General features: G+C 48.2%; 1 protein-coding gene across 3 annotated transcripts in view; it reads left to right on the top strand.

The window, feature by feature from the left end:
* Positions 1-23,106, top strand: part of armc1l (armadillo repeat containing 1, like) — a 123,740-nt gene that overhangs the window by 23,243 nt on the left and 77,391 nt on the right. For all 3 annotated transcript variants that reach the window (XM_072499689.1, XM_072499688.1, XM_072499687.1), the window contains exons 2-3: positions 288-455; positions 12,424-12,515. In XM_072499689.1, coding sequence (XP_072355790.1) covers positions 291-455; positions 12,424-12,515 — 257 coding nt within the window. In that variant the 5' untranslated portion in view covers positions 288-290. The remainder of the gene's footprint in view (positions 1-287; positions 456-12,423; positions 12,516-23,106) is intronic.

Raw genomic sequence — 23,106 nt, 5'->3', positions numbered from 1 at the left:
TATGCAGTTAGCCAAGTGTCTCTTCCTAGTTGATTCTTTATAGTTAATTTTGCTTATGACACTGAATTATGAAATGTATTATATCTTTGTGTATACACAATTAGCTGAACTAGTTACTGTATAGGGTTGCATGTGGAGAAGGCTGTTGTAATGTTTGAATATTATATTTATGTATTGACATAATTTTAATATACAAAAACAAATTTAAAATGCAATTCCAGATATGACTAAAATCTGTGAATTATAATTACTTAATAATTGTGGTCCAACTTTGTGTAAAATTACAGTGAATGGCATGCAAGATGATGGATGCTTTGTCTGTAGTTAGTCAACTGAGGGACTTGGCTTCAGAACCACAGAATAGAGAAGCGATTGTTAAAGACAAGGGTTGTCTCCCTGGCTTAGTTCTGTTCCTGGACCACTACAATCTACAAGTGTTGCATTGTGCCCTTCAGGTATGCAACTTTCTATTTGATCTGCTAAGTATTTTCCTTCAGTAAGAATTATGGTGCAATTTAATCCTGAAACAAAATTTTAACCTGTGTCTGGAGGTTAAACAGTTGTTACGCTCTCTAATTGGCATAACAATTTTAAAGACATTACTGGTTTTCTGTACTGTTAAATTTACTTTCGGCGAATTGAATCTAATCTTTTTTGCATTATTCTTTTATGAGATGTGGCACGGCCAATGTTTATTGCCCATCCCTGATGGCCCTTGAACTGAATTGCTTACTAGACAGTTTCAGAGGGCAGTGGGTCTAGAATCGCATATAGGCCAGGTAAGGATGGAGTATTTCCTTCCATGAAGGGCATTGGGGAACCATATAGGTGTTGATATTTACATGGTCAGCATTACTGAGATTATCTTTATAATCCAGGCTTACTAATTGAATTTAAATTCCAGCAGCTGCCATGTGGGATTTGAACCCAAGTCCTCACATCATAAACCTGGACCTCTGGATTACCATTCTAGTGACGTAACCACTATAGCACTGATTTCTCCAAAGAACTGGCTATTGATTCCTTATACATTTCAGCTTTCTTGGACACAATAATGTGCAACCACAAACTTTACTCCATGATTTGCAGAACAAGGCAACAGCAAGACTTTTGCCAGGTTGCAATCTTATTCTCACTCTCATCATTTATGTACCTAGGGTTCCTACGATACAAAGTTCTTGCAAAATATGGGTGTGTTTACAATATTGGCTGCACCCAGAAGCTTGCTTACTTCTGCTCCATTCTCTTTGATAACTCTTATTTAATTTAATTTTATTGGGTAAAATAGTTGTGCAAACGGGATTAAAGTTTCCTCATGTGATCAATTGAGGATTTTAGATATATTGCATTATAAAAATTTGGCAATTTAAGGGTTAAAACCTGGGGTTAGTGTGTGGTTGACTGTAGTAGTCATGTTTTTAAAAAAGTATTGTTTTGCAAGGCCAGAAAGCTTTTAGGAGCCAGAGGTGAAATTGACCAGAGTGGAAGGCCTGGGTTAATGCTATGTTGTTTTATTAAGGGGAGTCCCTGGGGAGTTAATACATTTTCAGTCTGGAGGTTAAGTTGTTTTCAACTTGGGGAGATAATGTAATTGCTGGGTGGAGATAAGGTGTTCAGAGATTTTGAGAAAGCTTTTTGAGTTGAGTTCTAATCTGGCTACCTTTTAGATCACAGGAAAGGTATTTTGCTCTCACAGCGGGATAGTTGAAAAAAATGGAGTAATAGTATTTAAAGCAGAGCAGACTTGTCTGAGGACAGGGAAAAGTTGAAAGAAACCAGTTGAAACAGACTTCCATGCAGGGGTTCTAACATGAGCTAAACTTCTGAAAAGCAAGTCATACTCTGTGCCAATGGGATGTGGGATGAATTGAGAGCTGTATGTTTTTCCTTTCTTGGTTACGTGGGAACAGAGATATTAATTAAGGGTATTATTTTTACTGTATTTAGTAGTATTGTTTAAGGAATAATTGTTAGCTATTTTCAGGTGTGATGTTAAAGAGTTTAATATTGTGTTAATAATAAAATTTTGTTTTACAATACTAAATTCCTATTTCTTCATGCACTCACTCCGGGAGTGAATCATTCTTTCTGAACAATCTTACAAAATAAACTAAAATATATCCTGTCATAATATCCACTCATGTATATAATGAGATGCAGACAGGCAGTGATTGACACACAGGATAACCAATGAACACACACAACACATAACAACCAATCACCAGACAGGACACCACCACTATAAAACACACAGGGCATTAAGACTCTCCACCTCTCTACAGGACACAGCTACTAAGATAGTAAGAGTGCACAAGCCAGTGAGCACTATCACCATGAGGTAGAGAGTTAGTCTGGTCAAGCTAGTAGGAGGTTATCAGTTAGATTGATAGAGTGTCAACTCACAGCAGACTACAGCAATCAGGAAGTTCAATAAAACAGTGTTGGACCATCTCCTGTGTCAGAAGCATGTTTCTAGTTTCACTGCATCCAGTTGCAGTCAACGTTGAACCAACTTACTTAACACATCATGGTACCAGAGTGCTATTAATCCTAACGAACCTACCTCGAGTGCATCTGCAATGACCAGCATGCAGCCATCCAGCGGCTTGGGGAAGATCCAGCCTCCTTCGCAACTCCGGATCTCCGGCAACCTCGGCGCCAACTGGAAAGTCTTCAAACAAAAGTTCCTTCTGTACATCGAGGCCTCTGACCTCGAGGCAGCATCGGATGCCAGAAAGATTGCGCTGTTCCTGTCTACTACAGGGGATCACGCCATCCACATCTATAACTCGCTTACGTTTTCCGATGGCAAAGACAAGACAAAGTTCAAGACAGTTCCGCTGAAATTCGACAGCCACTGCGACATTAAGGTGAATGAGAGCTTTGAACGGTACATCTTCCAACAGAGGCTTCAGGGTAAGGATGAACTTTTTCAGCCCTTCTTGACCCATCTCCGCATCCTAGCGCAGTCATGTAATTATGACTCGATGACTGATTCCATGATCCGGAATCAGATCGTTTTCAGGGTCCAGTCCGACTCCCTGCGGGAGCAGCTCCTCAAAATCAAACAGTTGACCGTCGCCAGGGCGGCAGAAACTGCAAAACTGGCCTCCCACGAGGCAGAAAGGGTGCAGGCCATAGTGAAAATGCAAGGCCTGAGCATCAAGGAGAGTGGCTGTTTTGCGCGTTTTTCTCGGGTACACATGCATGCGCGTCACAACCGGGTGGACGATGAGGCCGAAGATCCTGAGGCGCATGCGCGGACATCGGCCGACCACACTGCGCATGCGCGATGACGCACCGAACGTGCTGACGTCAGCGTCATGAAGTGTCCGAATTGTGGCTCCGCCCATTTAAAGCGGCAATGTCCAGCCAAAGGTAGGCGATGTCTACAGTGTGGAAAGCCTGGCCACTACGCGGCCTTCTGCAGGTCCGCTCCACCGAACAACAGCCAGCGATCCCAGCTGCAGCACAGACGTGTCCGCTGCGTACAACAAGGCATGCAGGATTCTGATCCAGACAACCCAACGGACCCCGATGCTGACTGCCTCAAGTCTCTATATCGGGTGGGCATCATCACCACACGCGAGTTGGTCTCTACCGTGCCTGCCAACCGCCTTTCAGTCCTCAGTGTGGATCCTGACGAAGAGTGGTGTGCTGTCATCACGGTCAACCAGTCTCGCATCCGATTTAAATTGGACACTGGCACGTCTGCGGACCTCATATCACAGTCGGACTTCGACAGCATCCGACACCAACCTAGCATTCTTCCACCAACCTGCCAGCTCCTTGCTACAATGGTAATGCCATAGCTGCCAGTGGGCCATGTCAGCTAGGTGTCTCTCACAAGGCAATCAAGGCGACGTTGAGATTAGAGATCGTCCGGCCTGACAAGTCATCCCTGCTCAGTGCTCGCGCATGCAAACTCCTAAATCTGGTACAGCGAGTTCATGCCATGTCCTCGACACCGGCGACGGCCTCGCCCAATGCCAATCTCCAGGCTGAGATAGACTACATTCTCACGCAATACCACAGTGTCTTTGATGGGATGGGCACGCTCCCATATCGCTACAAGATATTGCTCAAGCCGAATGCCACCCCAGTCATCCATGCACCACGCCGGCTGCCGGCTCCTCTCAAGGATCATCTGAAAACGTAGCTACGAGAGCTCCAAGACCAGGGCATCATCTCAAAGGTCACGGAACCCACAGACTGGGTCAGCTCCATGGTCTGCGTCAAGAAACTCTCCAGCGAACTCCGCATTTGCATTGATCCCAAAGACCTGAATCGCAACATCATGCGAGAGCATTACCCAATCCCGAAGCGTGACGAATTGACCTGAGATGGCTCACGCCAAATTCTTTACCAAGCTGGACGCCCCCCGTGGCTTCTGGCAAATTCAGCTGGACGAGTCCAGTCGAAGCTGTGCACTTTTAACACTCCGTTCGGCAGGTACTGCTACAACCGCATGCCTTTTGGTATCATATCAGCTTCCGAAGTATTTCATCGCATAATGGAGCAAATGGCGGAGGGGATCGAGAGGGTGCGAGTCTATGTGGACGACGTGATCATCTGATCCACGACGCCCGAGGATCACATTGCTCGCCTCAAACAGGTTTTCCAGAGGATTCATGAAAATGGCCTCCAGATCAACAAGGCCAAATGCTCATTTGGGTGGTCCGCTATCAAGTTTTTAGGTGACGAACGCGGTGATCCGCGTTTATCAAGACTGGAGTGCGGAGGTGGCGAGAAGGAGGGCGAGCTTTAATCGGGCCAAGGCGGTGCTTCATAAAAAGAAGATAAAATTTGGAATGCTGCAACCGGCAAGACTGTGGGTCACATATCGAGGGAGGCACCACTACTTTGAGACGGCGGATGAAGCGTGGACTTTTATTGTGGAAGAAAAACTGGAATGAGCGGGTTATTAAAAAGAACGTTCGAACAAAGTGGTGGGGCGAATGTGGGGGGCAAAGAGGGGTTTTATGTACTAATCCTGCGATGTGGTAACTTTTCTCTCTCCCACAGGTGGTGATGGGGGGAGGAGGGGAGGTGGAGGAGATGGGGCGTTGGCCATTAGGGGCGGGGCCAAGGGAAAAGCGCGGGCTTGGTTCCCGCGCTATGATAATCATGGCGGGAATAGAGAAGCAGGAAGGAGGGGGCGTCGCACGGTGCGAGCCGAGGTCACGGGGGGAAGCCGAGGTCAGCCAGAGTTTGCTGACTTCTGGGAGCAACATGGGGGGAGTAATTACGCTAGCGGGGGATCTAGCGGGGGGGGGGCTGGGAGGGGGGAATTACTGGGTTGCTGCTGCTGGGAGAGGGGGGAGCTGGTATGGGAGAGGATGGGCGGGGGGGGCACCGCCTGGGGGAGATACAGCTGCGTGGGAACCGGGTGAGGAGCTGGAAAAAGGTGATGGCTAATCAACAAGGGGGGGGGGTAGGAAGCCCCCCAACTCGGCTGATCACGTGGAACGTGAGAGGGCTGAATGGGCCGATAAAGAGGGCACGGGTACTCGCACACCTTAAGAAACTTAAGGCAGATGTGGTTATGTTACAGGAAACGCACCTGAAACTGATAGACCAGGTTAGGCTACGCAAAGGATGGGTGGGGCAGGTGTTCCATTCGGGGCTAGATGCGAAAAACAGGGGGGTGGCTATATTAGTGGGGAAGCGGGTAATGTTCGAGGCAAAGACTATAGTGGCGGATAACGGGGGCAGATATGTGATGGTGAGTGGCAAACTACAGGGGGAGACGGTGGTTTTGGTAAACGTATATGCCCCGAACTGGGATGATGCCAATTTTATGAGGCGGATGCTAGGACGCATTCCGAACCTAGAGATGGGAAAGCTGATAATGGGGGGAGATTTTAATACAGTGTTGGAACCAGGGCTGGATAGGTCGAAGTCCAGGAGTGGAAGGAGGCCGGCAGCAGCCAAGGTACTTAAAAATTTTATGGAGCAGATGGGAGGTGTAGACCCGTGGAGATTTAGCAGACCTAGGAGTAAGGAGTTCTCGTTTTTCTCCTATGTCCATAAAGTCTACTCGCGAATAGACTTTTTTGTGCTGGGTAGGGCATTGATCCCGAAGGTGAGGGGAACGGAGTATGCGGCTATAGCCATTTCGGATCACGCTCCACACTGGGTGGACTTGGAGATAGGGGAGGAAACAGGAGGGCGCCCACCCTGGAGAATGGACATGGGACTAATGGCAGATGAGGGGGTGTGTCTAAGGGTGAGGGGGTGCATTGAAAAGTACTTGGAACTCAATGATAATGGGGAGGTCCAGGTGGGAGTGGTCTGGGAGGCGTTGAAGGCGGTGGTTCGAGGGGAGCTGATATCAATAAGGGCACATAAAGGGAAGCAGGAGAGTAAGGAACGGGAGCGGTTGCTGCAAGAACTTTTGAGGGTGGACAGACAATATGCGGAAGCACCGGAGGAGGGACTGTACAGGGAAAGGCAAAGGCTACATGTAGAATTTGACTTGCTGACTACAGGCACTGCAGAGGCACAATGGAGGAAGGCACAGGGTGTACAGTACGAACATGGGGAGAAGGCGAGCAGGTTGCTGGCACACCAATTGAGGAAAAGGGGAGCAGCGAGGGAAATAGGGGGAGTGAGGGATGAGGAAGGAGAGATGGAGCGGGGAGCGGAGAGAGTGAATGGAGTGTTCAAGACATTTTATAAAAAATTATATGAAGCTCAACCCCCGGATGGGAGGGAGAGAATGATGGGCTTCTTGGATCGGCTGGAATTTCCCAAGGTGGAAGAGCAGGAAAGGGTGGGACTGGGAGCACAGATCGAGGTAGAAGAAGTGGTGAAAGGAATTAGGAGCATGCAGGCGGGAAAGGCCCCGGGACCGGATGGATTCCCAGTCGAATTCTATCGAAAATATGTGGACTTGCTCGCCCCGGTACTGACGAGGACCTTTAATGAGGCAAAGGAAAGGGGACAACTGCCCCCGACTATGTCTGAAGCAACGATATCGCTTCTCTTAAAGAAGGAAAAGGACCCGCTACAATGCGGGTCCTATAGACCTATTTCCCTCCTAAATGTAGATGCCAAGGTCCTGGCCAAGGTAATGGCAATGAGAATAGAGGAATGTGTCCCGGGGGTGGTCCACGAGGACCAAACTGGGTTTGTAAAGGGGAGACAGCTGAACACGAATATACGGAGGTTGTTAGGGGTAATGATGATGGCCCCACCAGAGGGAGAAACGGAGATAGTAGTGGTGATGGATGCCGAGAAAGCATTTGATAGAGTGGAGTGGGATTATTTGTGGGAGGTGTTGAGGAGATTTGGTTTTGGAGAGGGGCATGTTAGATGGGTGCAGCTGTTGTATAGGGCCCCAGTGGCGAGCGTGGTCACGAATGGACGGGGATCTGCATATTTTCGGCTCCATAGAGGGACAAGGCAGGGATGCCCTCTGTCCCCATTATTGTTTGCACTGGCGATTGAGCCCCTGGCGATAGCGTTGAGGGGTTCCAAGAAGTGGAGGGGAGTACTTAGGGGAGGAGAAGAGCACCGGGTATCTTTGTATGCGGACGATTTGCTACTATACGTGGCGGACCCGGCGGAGGGGATGCCAGAAATAATGCGGATACTTGGGGAGTTTGGGGATTTTTCAGGGTATAAATTGAACATGGGGAAAAGTGAGTTGTTTGTGGTGCATCCAGGGGAGCAGAGTAGAGAAATAGAGGACCTACCGTTGAGGAAGGTAACAAGGGACTTTCGTTACCTGGGGATCCAGATAGCTAAGAATTGGGGCACATTGCATAGGTTAAATTTAACCCGGTTGGTGGAACAGATGGAGGAGGATTTCAAGAGATGGGATATGGTATCCCTGTCAATGGCAGGGAGGGTGCAGGCGGTTAAGATGGTGGTCCTCCCGAGATTCCTCTTTGTGTTTCAGTGCCTCCCGGTGGTGATCACGAAGGCTTTTTTTAAAAGGATTGAAAAGAGCATCATGGGTTTTGTGTGGGCCGGGAAGACCCCGAGAGCGAGGAAGGGATTCTTACAGCGTAGCAGGGATAGGGGGGGACTGGCACTACCGAGCCTAAGTGAGTATTATTGGGCCGCTAATATTTCAATGGTGAGTTAGTGGATGGGAGAGGAGGAGGGAGCGGCGTGGAAGAGATTAGAGAGGGCGTCCTGTAGGGGGACTAGCCTACAGGCTATGGTGACAGCCCCATTGGCGTTCTCACCGAGGAACTACACCACAAGCCCGGTGGTGGTGGCTACACTGAAGATTTGGGGACAGTGGAGACGGCATAGGGGAAAGACTGGAGCCTTGGGGGGGTCCCCGATAAGCAACAACCATAGGTTTGCCCCGGGGGGAATGGATGGGGGATATGGAATGTGGCAAAGAGCAGGAATAACGCAACTGAAAGATCTGTTTATGGATGGGAAGTTCGCGAGTCTGGGAGCGCTGACCGAGAAATATGGGTTGCCCCAAGGGAATGCATTCAGGTATATGCAACTGAGGGCTTTTGCGAGGCAACAGGTGAGGGAATTCCCGCAGCTCCCGACACAAGAGGTGCAGGACAGAGTGACCTCAAAGACATGGGTGGGGGATGGTAAGGTATCAGATATATATAGGGAAATGAGGGACGAAGGGGAGACTATGGTAGATGAACTAAAAGGGAAATGGGAAGAAGAGCTGGGGGAGGAGATCGAGGAGGGGCTGTGGGCAGATGCCCTAAGCAGGGTAAACTCGCCGTCCTCGTGTGCCAGGCTAAGCCTGATTCAGTTTAAGGTATTACACAGGGCACATATGACTGGAGCACGGCTCAGTAAATTTTTTGGGGTGGAGGATAGGTGTGCGAGGTGCTCGAGAAGCCCAGCGAATCATACCCATATGTTTTGGTCATGCCCGGCACTACAGGGGTTTTGGATGGGGGTGACAAAGGTGCTTTCAAAAGTAGTAGGAGTCCGGGTCGAACCAAGCTGGGGGTTGGCTATATTTGGGGTTGCACAAGAGCCGGGAGTGCAGGAGGCGAGAGAGGCCGATGTTTTGGCCTTTGCGTCCCTAGTAGCCCGGCGCAGGATATTGCTAATGTGGAAAGAAGCCAAGCCCCCGGGGGTGGAGACCTGGATAAATGACATGGCGGGGTTTATAACGCTAGAGCGGATTAAGTTCGTCCTAAGGGGGTCGGCTCAAGGGTTCACCAGGCGGTGGCAACCGTTCGTCGAATACCTCGCAGAAAGATAGACGGAATGGGAAAAAGAAGGCAGCAGCAGCAGCCCAGGATCGGGGGGGGGGGGGGAGGGGTGGGGGGGGGAGGGGTGGGGGGGGGGGAGGAGGAACCAGAAGGACTCTCAGGGTTGTTAATATATACTGTATAGTATGTATAGGTCGTTGCTACAGATAATTATATATTGGACTGTTAAATTATATTTTTGGAGAGTGTTACTTGTGACAAGGCAGTTGCCAATTAGGGCTAGTTTTCATTTTTGTTATTTATTATTTATTAATTTTTTGTTTATAAAATAGGTCATTGTTATTTGTGTTGTTATAATGTTGTGTAAAGGATGCACAATGTACTGTGTTGGTTGACCAAAAATTTTAAATAAAATATTTAATTAAAAAAAAAAAGTTTTTAGGTGACCACATTTCACAGCAGGGTGTGCAACCTGACGCCGACAAGGTGCTGGCAATCAATGCCATGAAGACACCAGAGGACAAAAAGGCAGTCCTCCGCTTCCTCGGAATGGTAAATTTTCTCGGAAAATTCATTCCCAACATGGCATCCCACACCACGGCCCTCCGGCATCTCGTTAAAAAGCCGATAGTGTTCCAGTGGCTTTGCGCACATCAAGCGGAGTGGCTTGAGCTGAAGGCGAAGCTCACCACAGCCCAAGTACTGGCATTCTTTGACCCAACCAAGGATACCAAGATATCCACAGACGCAAGCCAGGACGGCATTGGGGCGGGGCTCCTCCAGCGAGGCAATTCCTCGTCCTGGGCTCCAGTGGCATATGCCTCCAGGGCCATGACTCCGACCGAACAACGGTATGCCAGATCAAAAAGGAGGGTCTGGGTCTCCTGACAGGAATAGTCAAGTTTCATGACTACGTATATGATCTGCCGAAATTCACGGTGGAAACAGACCACAGACCTTCAGTCCACATAATCCAGAAGGATTTAAATGACATGACACCTCGGCTGCAGCAAATTCTTCTTCGTCTCCGCCGATATGACTTCAAACTCGTCTACACACCGGGCAAGGAGCTGATCATCGTGGATGCCCTATCCCGATCCATCACCATGCCGTGTGAACCGGGCGACTTCATTCGCCACATCGAGGCACAGGTACAGTTGTGTGCCAGCAACCTCCCAGCCACTGATGAATGAGTTGTCCAGATACGCGAAGAAACTGCCAAAGATCCTCTACTGCAGCGCGTGATGCCCACGGCTGGCAAAAGGGGCAGTGCCCCCAGTTCTTCAACGTTAAGGACGAGTTAACGGATGTTGAGGGGATCCTTCTTAAACTAGATAGAATCATCATTCCCCAAAGCATGCAAGCCATGGTGCTGAGACAGATCCATGAGGGTCACCTTGGGATCGTAAAATGTCGACGCAGAGCTCGGCAGGCAGTCTACTGGCCTGGCATCAGCCAGGACATTGCCAACACGGTCCTCAACTGCACAACATGCCTGAAGTTTCAATCAGCTCAGCCCAAGGAGACACTGCAACAGCACGAGATCGTGACTTCTCCGTGGTCCAAGGTGGGGATAGACCTTTTTCACGCAAATGGGCGTGATTACGTGCTCTTGGTCGACTACTGCTCCAGCTACCTGGAAGTGGTGAAACTGTCGGACCTCGCGTCCAAGTCAGTGATTAAAGCCTGCAAAGAGATGTTTGCCAGGCACGGCATACCACTCACAGTAATGAGTGACAACGGCCCATGTTTCTACAGCCACGAGTGGTCCGACTTTGCATGATCCTACCACTTCAGTCACATCACATCCAGTCCCCATTACCCGCAATCAAACGGGAAGGCCGAAAAAGTGGTCCATATTGTCAAGCGGCTGCTGTGCAAGGCTGCAGATTCAGCCTCGGACTTCAACCTGGCGCTGTTGGCATACAGGGCAACACCTCGGTCGACTGGTTGTCTCCGGCGCAGCTGCTCATGAACCGCAACCTGAGGACGACTGTTCCAGCCATCCCATGTTCCAGACCTTGACCACCTCACGGTGCTGCAGAAAGTGCAGCGATCCAGTGACCAGCAGAAGATCACGTATGATGCTCATGCCAAGGATCTACCTGCGCTGGCTCCAGACGATGTTGTTCACGTCCAGTTGCGTGAGGGAGGTTGGGCAGCTATTGTCGTCAGGCAGGCTGCCCCCAGCTCCTTCGTTGCCCAAATGGCTGATGGCTCCATTCTATGGCGCAACAGGAGGGCGCTACGAAAAGTTCCCTGCCCACCGCCTAGCCGCACTTCTCCGCATGTTATCATGCGTCCTCTGGACATCTCGCACCACGAGGCCACCGATCTGGCAGCGATCCCGCCTCTCCATGAGGCCACCGACATGGCAGCAATCCCGCCTGTCCAAGTGAACGCATACCCCCTCCCACGCATACCTCAGTTCCCCCCCTCTACTTCTGAGGCGATCGACAAGAATTTGTCGCCTGCCACAAAGACTGAATCTATAGACTTAAATCTTGTAAATTTTATTCCGTTTGCTCTGTATCTGCACAATAGACACCTTCCTATGTACATATGTTCATTCACTCACCACTTGTATATAATCATGCCTGTATATATATCGCCACATTCCAAAATTTACTTCAAAAAGGGGAGATGTCATAATATCCACTCATGTATATAATGAGATGAAGACAGGCAGTGATTGACACACAGGATAGCCAATGAACACACACAACACATAACAACCAATCACCAGACACCACCACTATAAAGCACACAGGGCATTAAGACTCTCCCTCTCTCTACAGGACACAGCTACTGAGATAGTAGGAGTGCACAAGCCAGTGAGCACTATCACCATGAGGTAGAGAGTTAGTCTGGTCAAGCCAGTAGGAGGTTATCAGTTAGATTGATAGAGTGTCAACTCACAGCAGACTATGTACAGCAATCAGGAAGTTCAATAAAACAGTGTTGGACCATCTCCTGTGTCAGAAGCCTGTTTCTAGTTTCACTGCATCCAGTTGCAGTCAACGTTGAACCAACTTACTTAACACATGATATCCTAGCCACTGTTGGGGTCTGCTCTCGGATCGTAATACCTCCCACAAAAAAAAGATTACGTTTCAGGATTGTCCATTTAAAGGCCACCAAAAATGAATAAATCCATATCTTGCGAGTACTTTTTTTCTTCTTCTTGCCATCTAAACACAAATAATTTTGCCATTTGATGTATTTCTTCTGGATCATTTTGACTGGCGTTGTATTCCCTTCTTATCAGGCACTGCAATATCTAGCGGAATGTCCTTCTAACAGAGTGATAATGAAAAATGAGTTGGGAATGATGAATAATCTTGAAAGTCTACAGGAAAGGTAACTATATCACATGTGTAATATATCTGTAATGTAACAGTCTGTGCAATTTGGAAAATTGTAACGTTCAGTAAGTTCTATCCTTGAGTGATGGCTAAGCTTACTACTTTTAAAAAGATTATGGGACATGCAAAAGAGGAGCAGGAATAGGCTCCACCATTCAATAAGATCATAGCTGATCTGATTGTAATATCAACTCCACCTCCAGATTCCGATAACCTTTCAGCTCCTTGCTTATCAAGAATCTATCTCTCTTCCTTGAAAATATTCAACGTCCCTGCTTCTATCATCTTTTGAGGAAGGGAGTTCCAAAGACACAACCATCTCATCCCTGTCATAAATGGGCAAGCCCTTATTTTTAAGCAGTGATCATTAGTTCTAGATTGCCCCACAAAGGGAAATATCTTGCCACATCCACCCTGTTGAGACCCCGTAAGCCTTATACGTTTCAATTAAACAATCTTTTACTCTTCAAAACTCCAGCAAATACAAGCCTCGCCTGTCCAACCTTCCCTCATAAGACAACCCACCCATTCCAGATATTAGTCGAGTATACCTTCTCCGAACTGCTTCCAATGCATTTACATCCTTCCTTAAATATGAAGACCAGTACTGTAGCGGTAACTGAACCATAACCTCCCTACTTTTGTATTCAATTCCCCTTGCAATAAACTTAACATTCTATTAGCTTACCTAATTGTTACAATTAGCTTACATCAATTGTTACATCTTGTCATCCAGATAATGGTGCATCAATGCCCAGTCTGTTCTCTGTTACGTAGCCAATCCTTTACCTATGCCAATGTTTGCCCTTATACCATGAACGTTTATTTTCGGCAATAAATTTTGTTGTGGCACCTTATCAAATGCCTTCTGAAAATCTAAGTACAGTACATCCATCGGTTCCCATATATCCACAGCACATTACTTCTTCAAACAACTCTAATAAATTGGTTAAACATGATTTCCCTGTCACAAAATCATGTTGAGTCTGCCTGATTACCTTGTATTTTAATATGTTTGTCTATTCTATAATGTTTTATTAGCTCCTAATATTTTCCATCTGACTGATTTTAAACTAATTAGCCTGTGGTTTCCTGCTTCCTGTCTCCCTTTTGACAGAAATGAAGGATTTGAATAAAGGATTCGCTGTTTTCCAATCTAATGGAACCTTCCCTGAATCTAGGGAATTTTGGAAAATTTAAACCAAATGTAACCACTTCTTTCCTGATCCGAGGGTGAATTCCATGAACCTACTAGAAAGTTTTGACATCATTTTTGCTTTCAGATGTACTCAATGCTGTCGATTAGAATTTGAAATCGACTTCCGGGTGCAGCGATGACCAGCTGAGTCGCACGTTTCGGCAGCTCCCTGTGAAACGGACTTTTGGGCTCTTGATAGGAGCCCCAACGGCAATTTTGACGGCTAAAAACACTGTGCGGTAAACCAGAAGGGAATGCCCCCTGGATACGGATGGAAAAAGGAGGAGAAAGTGGCCAGATTGCAGTGGATCCTTTAGAACAGCGGCAAGGAAGGCAAGCAAAAACCAAGATGGCGTCGGAAGGTGGCAGTTTAACATGGGGCCCTGAACAACAAGAGTTCTTGAAATGCTGTGTGGAAGAGATCAAAAAGGAAATGAAGAAAGAGCTGTTGGCCCCGATACTACAGGCGATCGAAGGGCTAAAGGAGGAACAAAAGACCCAGGAGCGGGAGCTTCGGGTCGTGAAGGCAAAGGCAGCCGAGAATGAGGACGACATACAGGGCCTGGTGGTGAAGACGGAGACGCAGGAGGCACATCAGAAACGATGTGTGGAAAGGTTGGAGGCACTGGAAAACAACGCAAGGAGGAACAACCTGAGGATTCTTGGTCTTCCTGAAGGTGTGGAGGGAACGGACGTCGGGGCATATGTGAGCACGATGCTGCACTCGTTAATGGGAGCGGAGGCCCCGGCGGGTCCGTTGGAGGTGGAGGGAGCATACCGAGTGATGGCGCGAGGACCGAGAGCAGGAGAAATTCCCAGAGCCATAGTGGTGAGATTCCTCCGTTTTAAGGATAGAGAAATGGTCCTTAGATGGGCGAAGAAAACTCGGAGCAGTAAATGGGAGAACGCGGTGATCCGCGTTTATCAAGACTGGAGTGCGGAGGTGGCGAGAAGGAGGGCGAGCTTTAATCGGGCCAAGGCGGTGCTTCATAAAAAGAAGATAAAATTTGGAATGCTGCAACCGGCAAGACTGTGGGTCACATATCGAGGGAGGCACCACTACTTTGAGACGGCGGATGAAGCGTGGACTTTTATTGTGGAAGAAAAACTGGAATGAGCGGGTTATTAAAAAGAACGTTCGAACAAAGTGGTGAGGCGAATGTGGGGGGCAAAGAGGGGTTTTATGTACTAATCCTGCGATGTGGTAACTTTTCTCTCTCCCACAGGTGGTGATGGGGGGAGGAGGGGAGGTGGAGGAGATGGGGCGTTGGCCATTGCGGGCGGGGCCAAGGGAGAAGCGCAGGCTTGGTTCCCGCGCTATGATAATCATGGCGGGAAGAGAGAAGCAGGAAGGAGGGGGCGTCGCACGGTGCGAGCCGAGGTCACGGGGGGAAGCCGAGGGCAGCCAGAGTTTGCTGACTTCTGGGAGCAACATGGGGGAGTAATTACGCTAGCGGGGGATCTAGCAGGGGGGTGGGAGGGGGGAATTACTGGGTTGCTGCTGCTGGGGAGAGGGGGGAGCTGGTATGGGAGAGGATGGGCGGGGGGCACCGATTGGGGGAGATACAGCTGCGTGGGAACCGGATGAGGAGCTGGAAAAAGGTGATGGCTAATCGACAAGGGGGGGGGGTGTAGGAAGCCCCCCAACTCGGCTGATCACGTGGAACGTGAGAGGGCTGAACGGGCCGATAAAGAGGGCACGGGTACTCGCACACCTTAAGAAACTTAAGGCAGATGTGGTTATGTTACAGGAAACGCACCTGAAACTGATAGACCAGGTTAGGCTACGCAAAGGATGGGTGGGGCAGGTGTTCCATTCGGGGCTAGATGCGAAAAACAGGGGGGTGGCTATATTAGTGGGGAAGCGGGTAATGTTCGAGGCAAAGACTATAGTGGCGGATAACGGGGGCAGATACGTGATGGTGAGTGGCAAACTACAGGGGGAGACGGTGGTTTTGGTAAACGTATATGCCCCAAACTGGGATGATGCCAATTTTATGAGGCGGATGCTAGGACGCATTCCGGACCTAGAGATGGGAAAGCTGATAATGGGGGGAGATTTTAATACGGTGTTGGAACCAGGGCTGGATAGGTCGAAGTCCAGGACTGGAAGGAGGCCGGCAGCAGCCAAGGTACTTAAAGATTTTATGGAGCAGATGGGAGGTGTAGACCCGTGGAGATTTAGCAGACCTAGGAGTAAGGAGTTCTCGTTTTTCTCCTATGTCCATAAAGTCTACTCGCGAATAGACTTTTTTGTGCTGGGTAGGGCATTGATCCCGAAGGTGAGGGGAACGGAGTATACGGCTATAGCCATTTCGGATCACGCTCCACACTGGGTGGACTTGGAGATAGGGGAGGAAACAGGAGGGCGCCCACCCTAGAGAATGGACATGGGACTAATGGCAGATGAGGGGGTGTGTCTAAGGGTGAGGGGGTGCATTGAAAAGTACTTGGAACTCAATGATAATGGGGAGGTCCAGGTGGGAGTGGTCTGGGAGGCGTTGAAGGCGGTCGTTAGAGGGGAGCTGATATCAATAAGGGCACATAAAGGGAAGCAGGAGAGTAAGGAACGGGAGCGGTTGCTGCAAGAACTTTTGAGGGTAGACAGACAATATGCGGAAGCACCGGAGGAGGGACTGTACAGGGAAAGGCAAAGGCTACATGTAGAATTTGACTTGCTGACTACAGGCACTGCAGAGGCACAATGGAGGAAGGCACAGGGTGTACAGTACGAATATGGGGAGAAGGCGAGCAGGTTGCTGGCACACCAATTGAGGAAAAGGGGAGCAGCGAGGGAAATAGGGGGAGTGAGGGATGAGGAAGGAGAGATGGAGCAGGGAGCGGAGAGAGTGAATGGAGTGTTCAAGACATTTTATAAAAAATTATATGAAGCTCAACCCCCGGATGGGAGGGAGAGAATGATGGGCTTCTTGGATCGGCTGGAATTTCCCAAGGTGGAAGAGCAGGAAAGGGTGGGACTGGGAGCACAGATCGAGGTAGAAGAAGTGGTGAAAGGAATTAGGAGCATGCAGGCGGGAAAGGCCCCGGGACCGGATGGATTCCCAGTCGAATTCTATAGAAAATATGTGGACTTGCTCGCCCCGGTACTGACGAGGACCTTTAATGAGGCAAAGGAAAGGGGACAACTGCCCCCGACTATGTCTGAAGCAACGATATCGCTTCTCTTAAAGAAGGAAAAGGACCCGCTACAATGCGGGTCCTATAGACCTATTTCCCTCCTAAATGTAGATGCCAAGGTCCTGGCCAAGGTAATGGCAATGAGAATAGAGGAATGTGTCCCGGGGGTGGTCCACGAGGACCAAACTGGGTTTGTAAAGGGGAGACAGCTGAACACGAATATACGGAGGTTGTTAGGGGTAATGATGATGGCCCCACCAGAGGGAGAAACGGAGATAGTAGTGGCGATGGATGCCGAGAAAGCATTTGATAGAGTGGAGTGGGATTATTTGTGGGAGGTGTTGAGGAGATTTGGTTTTGGAGAGGGGTATGTTAGATGGGTGCAGCTGTTGTATAGGGCCCCAGTGGCGAGCGTGGTCACGAATGGACGGGGATCTGCATATTTTCGGCTCCATAGAGGGACAAGGCAGGGATGCCCTCTGTCCCCATTATTGTTTGCACTGGCGATTGAGCCCCTGGCGATAGCGTTGAGGGGTTCCAAGAAGTGGAGGGGAGTACTTAGGGGAGGAGAAGAACACCGGGTATCTTTGTATGCGGACGATTTGCTACTATACGTGGCGGACCCGGCGGAGGGGATGCCAGAAATAATGCGGATACTTGGGGAGTTTGGGGATTTTTCAGGGTATGAATTGAACATGGGGAAAAGTGAGTTGTTTGTGGTGCATCCAGGGGAGCAGAGTAGAGAAATAGAGGACCTACCGTTGAGGAAGGTAACAAGGGACTTTCGTTACCTGGGGATCCAGATAGCTAAGAATTGGGGCACATTGCATAGGTTAAATTTCACGCGGTTGGTGGAACAGATGGAGGAGGATTTCAAGAGATGGGATATGCTATCCCTGTCACTGGCAGGGAGGGTGCAGACGGTTAAGATGGTAGGATTGAAAAGAGCATCATGGGTTTTGTGTGGGCCGGGAAGACCCCGAGAGTGAGGAAGGGATTTTTACAGCGTAGCAGGGATGGGGGGGGCTGGCACTACCGAGCCTAAGTGAGTATTATTGGGCCGCTAATATTTCAATGGTGAGTAAGTGGATGGGAGAGGAGGAGAGAGCGGCGTGGAAGAGATTAGAGAGGGCGTCCTGTAGGGGGACTAGCCTACAGGCTATGGTGACAGCCCCATTGCCGTTCTCACCGAGGAACTACACCACAAGCCCGGTGGTGGTGGCTACACTGAAGATTTGGGGACAGTGGAGATGGCATAGGGGAAAGACTGGAACCTTGGGGGGGTCCCCAATAAGAAACAATCATAGGTTTGCCCCGGGGGGAATGGATGGGGGATATGGAATGTGGCAAAGAGCAGGAATAACGCAACTGAAAGGTCTGTTTGTGGATGGGAAGTTCGCGAGTCTGGGAGCGCTGACCGAGAAATATGGGTTGCCCCAAGGGAATGCATTCAGGTATATGCAACTGAGGGCTTTTGCGAGGCAACAGGTGAGGGAATTCCCGCAGCTCCCGACACAAGAGGTGCAGGACAGAGTGATCTCAAAGACATGGGTGGGGGATGGTAAGGTGTCAGATATATATAGGGAAATGAGGGACGAAGGGGAGACTATGGTAGATGAATTAAAAGGGAAATGGGAAGAAGAGCTGGGGGAGGAGATCGAGGAGGGGCTGTGGGCAGATGCCCTAAGCAGGGTAAACTCGTCGTCCTTGTGTGCCAGGCTAAGCCTGATTCAGTTTAAGGTATTACACAGGGCACATATGACTGGAGCACGGCTCAGTAAATTTTTTGGGGTGGAGGATAGGTGTGCGAGGTGCTCGAGAAGCCCAGCGAATGTTTTGGTCATGCCCGGCACTACAGGGGTTTTGGATGGGGGTGACAAAGGTGCTTTCAAAAGTAGTAGGAGTCCGGGTCGAACCAAGCTGGGGGTTGGCTATATTTGGGGTTGCACAAGAGCCGGGAGTGCAGGAGGCGAGAGAGGCCGATGTTTTGGCCTTTGCGTCCCTAGTAGCCCGGCGCAGGATATTGCTAATGTGGAAAGAAGCCAAGCCCCCGGGGGTGGAGACCTGGATAAATGACATGGCAGGGTTTATAAAGCTAGAGCGGATTAAGTTCGTCCTGAGGGGGTCGGCGCTCAAGGGTTCACCAGGCGGTGGCAACCGTTCGTCGAATACCTCGCAGAAAGATAGACGGAATGGGAAAAAGAAGGCAGCAGCAGCAGCCCAGGATCGGGGGGGGGGGGGGGGGGAGGGGGGGGGGGGGGGAGGGGGGGGGGGGGGGGGGGGGGGGGAGGGGGGGGGGGGGAGGAGGAACCAGAAGGACTCTCAGGGTTGTTAATATATACTGTATAGTATGTATAGGTCGTTGCTACAGATAATTATATATTGGACTGTTAAATTATATTTTTGGAGAGTGTTACTTGTGACAAGGCAGTTGCCAATTAGGGATAGTTTTCATTTTTGTTATTTATTATTTATTCATTTTTTTGTTTATAAAATAGGTCATTGTTATTTGTGTTGTTATAATATTGTGTAAAGGATGCACAATGTACTGTGTTGGTTGACCAAAAATTTTCAATAAAATATTTAATTTAAAAAAAAAAGAATTTGAAATCAATGGTTCTATTTGGACTGAGTTTGATATCAAATTTGATAGTATGGTCAAAAATATCCATTGAGCCCTGCAGACATTAAATAATGTTTGATTAATTAAGTTTTTAATTGAGACCTAAAAAGGTATTCTGCTGTACAGTACATATGAAAGCACCACCTGATCCCGAAGAGTTCTTTATTAATTTTAGTTTCAGGGTCTATACTTTCCCACCCACTCCCCAAGTCTGAGTCTAAACTGAGGCTAAAAAGGGGAGGGAAAGAGAGGTTTAGGAATCAGAGTAAGAAGGATTTGGAGACGGGAATAGGAGTTTGGCGGGAGGGAGGAGAGAGAAAGGAGGGAGAGAGAGATTGGATGGAAGTGTGATCCTACACACTGGATAAATGATCAGCTGGGACTTAGAAAAATTCTAGCTGTCAGTCACATCTTGTTGTGATCTCTGCAGAATGGCAATTGATGACAATTATGGCAGTTGATGACTCATTTGATATTGCAAGTATGGTTTGTGTGCAAGTGATAAATGTTCAGTTCTGAGAGAAAATCAAATAGAATGATGGTAGCTAGATGATTGCTTGTGAGTGCAAATGATATCAAATGATGGAAAAATTATAGCATTTGAGAACAATTGACGGCAAAATGAGAGCAGTTGATGTCAAATGAAGGCAATTGAAAGCAAATTATGTCAAATGATATGAAAGCTTTCAGTAGGGCAGGACCCAAGGACTTGTCAGATGGTAGCTCAAACAATTTGCTCAACACAACTTCCCTGATGATTGTAATTTTCTTAGTTCCTTCCCTCCCTTCCATTTCCTGATATACAGCTATTTCTGGGATGTGACTTGTATCTTCTGTAGTGAACATCAATTCAAAATGCCAATTCGATTCATCTGCAATCTCCTTATTTTCCATTATTAATTGCCCAGACTTTCTAGAGGACCAATGTTCATTTTGTTAACTATTTTCCTTTTTAAATATCTATTAGAACTCTTACAATCGGTTTTTATATTTCTAGCCAACTTCCCCTCATATTCTAATTTTTCCCTCCTTATTCATCTTTTAGTCATTCTTTTTTGTTTTTTATATTCTGACCAATCTTCTGAACTGTCACCCAACCTTGTGTAATTATATGCTTTTTAAGTTCAATGCTATCTTTCACTTTTTTAGTTGGATGGTGGGCCCTCACCTTGGAATTTCCTTTTCTCATTGGCATGAATCTATTCTGTGGACCCAGGGGGACCTTCACTATGTGGTCATTAATTAATCCGATCTCATTGCACAATATCAGACCTGATATAGCTGCTCTCTGATTGGTTCCAGAACATATTGTACTAAGAAACTATCCCAAAAAATGTTTTCCGGATTCTTCATCTAGGCTACTTTTGCTCATCTGATCTTTCCAGCCAATATGTAGGCTACAATTCCCATGATTATTACCGTTTCTGACAAGCTCCTATTAGTTATTCCTTTATATCTTACCCTACCATATGGTTACAGTTAGAGGGCCTGTACGCCAGTCCCACAAGTGGCATCTTGCCTTTATCATTGCTCATCTCTACCCAAACGATTTCTACATCCTGGTTTCCTGAACTTGGGTCATCCCTCTTTATTGTCCTCATCCATCATTAATTAACAGAGCCATCCCTCCACCTTTTCCTAGTTTCCTGTCCTTATATGACATGTACCTTTCAATATTCAGGTCCCAATCTATGTCATCCTCCAGCCATTTCTCTGGCTATCAGATTATATTTATTTATTTCTAGCGAGGTATCAGTTCATCTGTTTTATGTTGAATGCTACCTGCATTCAGATACATGGCCTTTAGTTTTGTTCTGGTTTTTGCAACCTCTCTCTTTATCTGTTGATTTATTCTTCTTTTTTTAGCAATATATTTATTCAAGTTTTTCAACAAATTTTCAACAAACCCCCCCACCCCCCCAACAAAAAGAAAGCAACAAGAACACAAGTAGAAATTATACATTGGATTTCCCCCATATACAGTAACCCCCCACATAACAGTAAAAAGCACAAATAGGGGGGAAAAAAACCCATAACCCAAACGCCACCCCAAGAGAAACCCCCCCTCCCTCCGCCCCTCCCCCCGCCCCTGGGCTGCTGCTGCCGCTGACCTCCTCCTAACGCTCCGCGAGATAGTCTAGGAACGGTTGCCACCGCCTGAGGAACCGTTGCACAGACCCTCGCAAGGCAAACTTTATCCTCTCCAGCTTGATGAATCCTGCCATGTCATTGATCAAATCTTCCACACTAGGGGGCTTCTCATCCTTCCATAATAACAAAATCCTCCGCCGGGCTACCAGGGACGCAAAGGCCAGAATACCGGCCTCTTTCGCCTCCGGCACACCCGGTTCGTCCGATATCCCAAATAATGCCTACCCCCAGCTCGGCTTGAGCCGGGCATTCACCACCTTGGACATAGTCCTCGCAAAACCCCTCCAGAAGCCATCCAGTGCCGGGCACGACCAGAACATATGGACGTGATTTGCTGGGCTCCCCGAGCACCTCCTGTCATAATATACACCAGTATATTATGGTGCAGACACACACACACACACACACACTGATGGACATGCAGTGGGACCAATCAGCATACACAACACCGCAGCCAATCACCAGTGAGAGCACACTCACTATAAAGACAGGGGACAGGAGAGTTCTCGCTCATTCTCGTAGCAGCCAGCTCGGAGCACAGAGCTCACAGTCTGCAACACAGACATTCACCATGTGCTGAGTGCATCACCTGGTTAGGACTAGGCAAGGGTCAACAGTTAAAGCTGGTATTACATTTACCCACAGTTCAAGTATGTTAATATAGTTAATCTTATAATAAAATAGAGTTGCATCACTTCAAGTGTTGGTGACCTGTTTGTGATCCAGAACACCCAACACCTCCCACATCTGTCCTCCACTCCAAAGAACCTACTCAACCTCGCCCCTGTCATATGCGCTCTGTGAGTAACCTTGAACTGTATTAGGCTGAGCCTGGCGCAAGAGGAGGAAGAATTAACCCTACTCAGGGCATCAGCCCACAGACTCTCATCTAACTCCTCCCCAAGCTCCTCCTCCCACTTGTCCTTTAACTCCTCCACCGAGGCCTCCTCCTCTTCCTGCAGCTCCTGATAAATCGCCGAAACCTTGCCTTCTCCAACCCATACACCCGAAATCACCCTGTCCTGAATCCCACGTGCCGGAAGTGTGGTGTTGGGTGTTCTGACACACAGATGAGCCAACACAGTTGCATATGGTACAACGCTTCTTTATTTAAACTCACTATTTACAGTTTGGTCTTTGCACTCTGCACGTGGGGGGCTCCCTGCTTGTGGTGTTTCAACAGCTCTTTCTTGTTCCCTTCTCCCCAGACCTACTGACCACCAGGTGTCGTGCTCGTGCTTTTTATGTGGTTGGTGTTCTTGTCTGTGATTGGTTGTGGTGTTGTGTACTCTGATTTGCCTGTTAGTGTGTCCATCATGATGTGTGTGTTTGAATATCATGACATCCCCCCTTTTTACAAAGATATGTGCCTACGTGGTAATAAATATGATCGTGACGTGAGTGCATCTAAGAGTGTGTGTGTGTCGTGTGCAGCATGTGTCTATGACGGAACTATGTACATGGGGCGATGTCGAG

The sequence above is a fragment of the Scyliorhinus torazame genome, chromosome 4 (genome assembly GCF_047496885.1).
Source record: "Scyliorhinus torazame isolate Kashiwa2021f chromosome 4, sScyTor2.1, whole genome shotgun sequence".
Lineage (NCBI taxonomy): Eukaryota > Metazoa > Chordata > Chondrichthyes > Carcharhiniformes > Scyliorhinidae > Scyliorhinus > Scyliorhinus torazame.
Note: the sequence above shows the minus strand (reverse complement) of the source record. Positions and strands in the feature narration are given on the sequence as shown.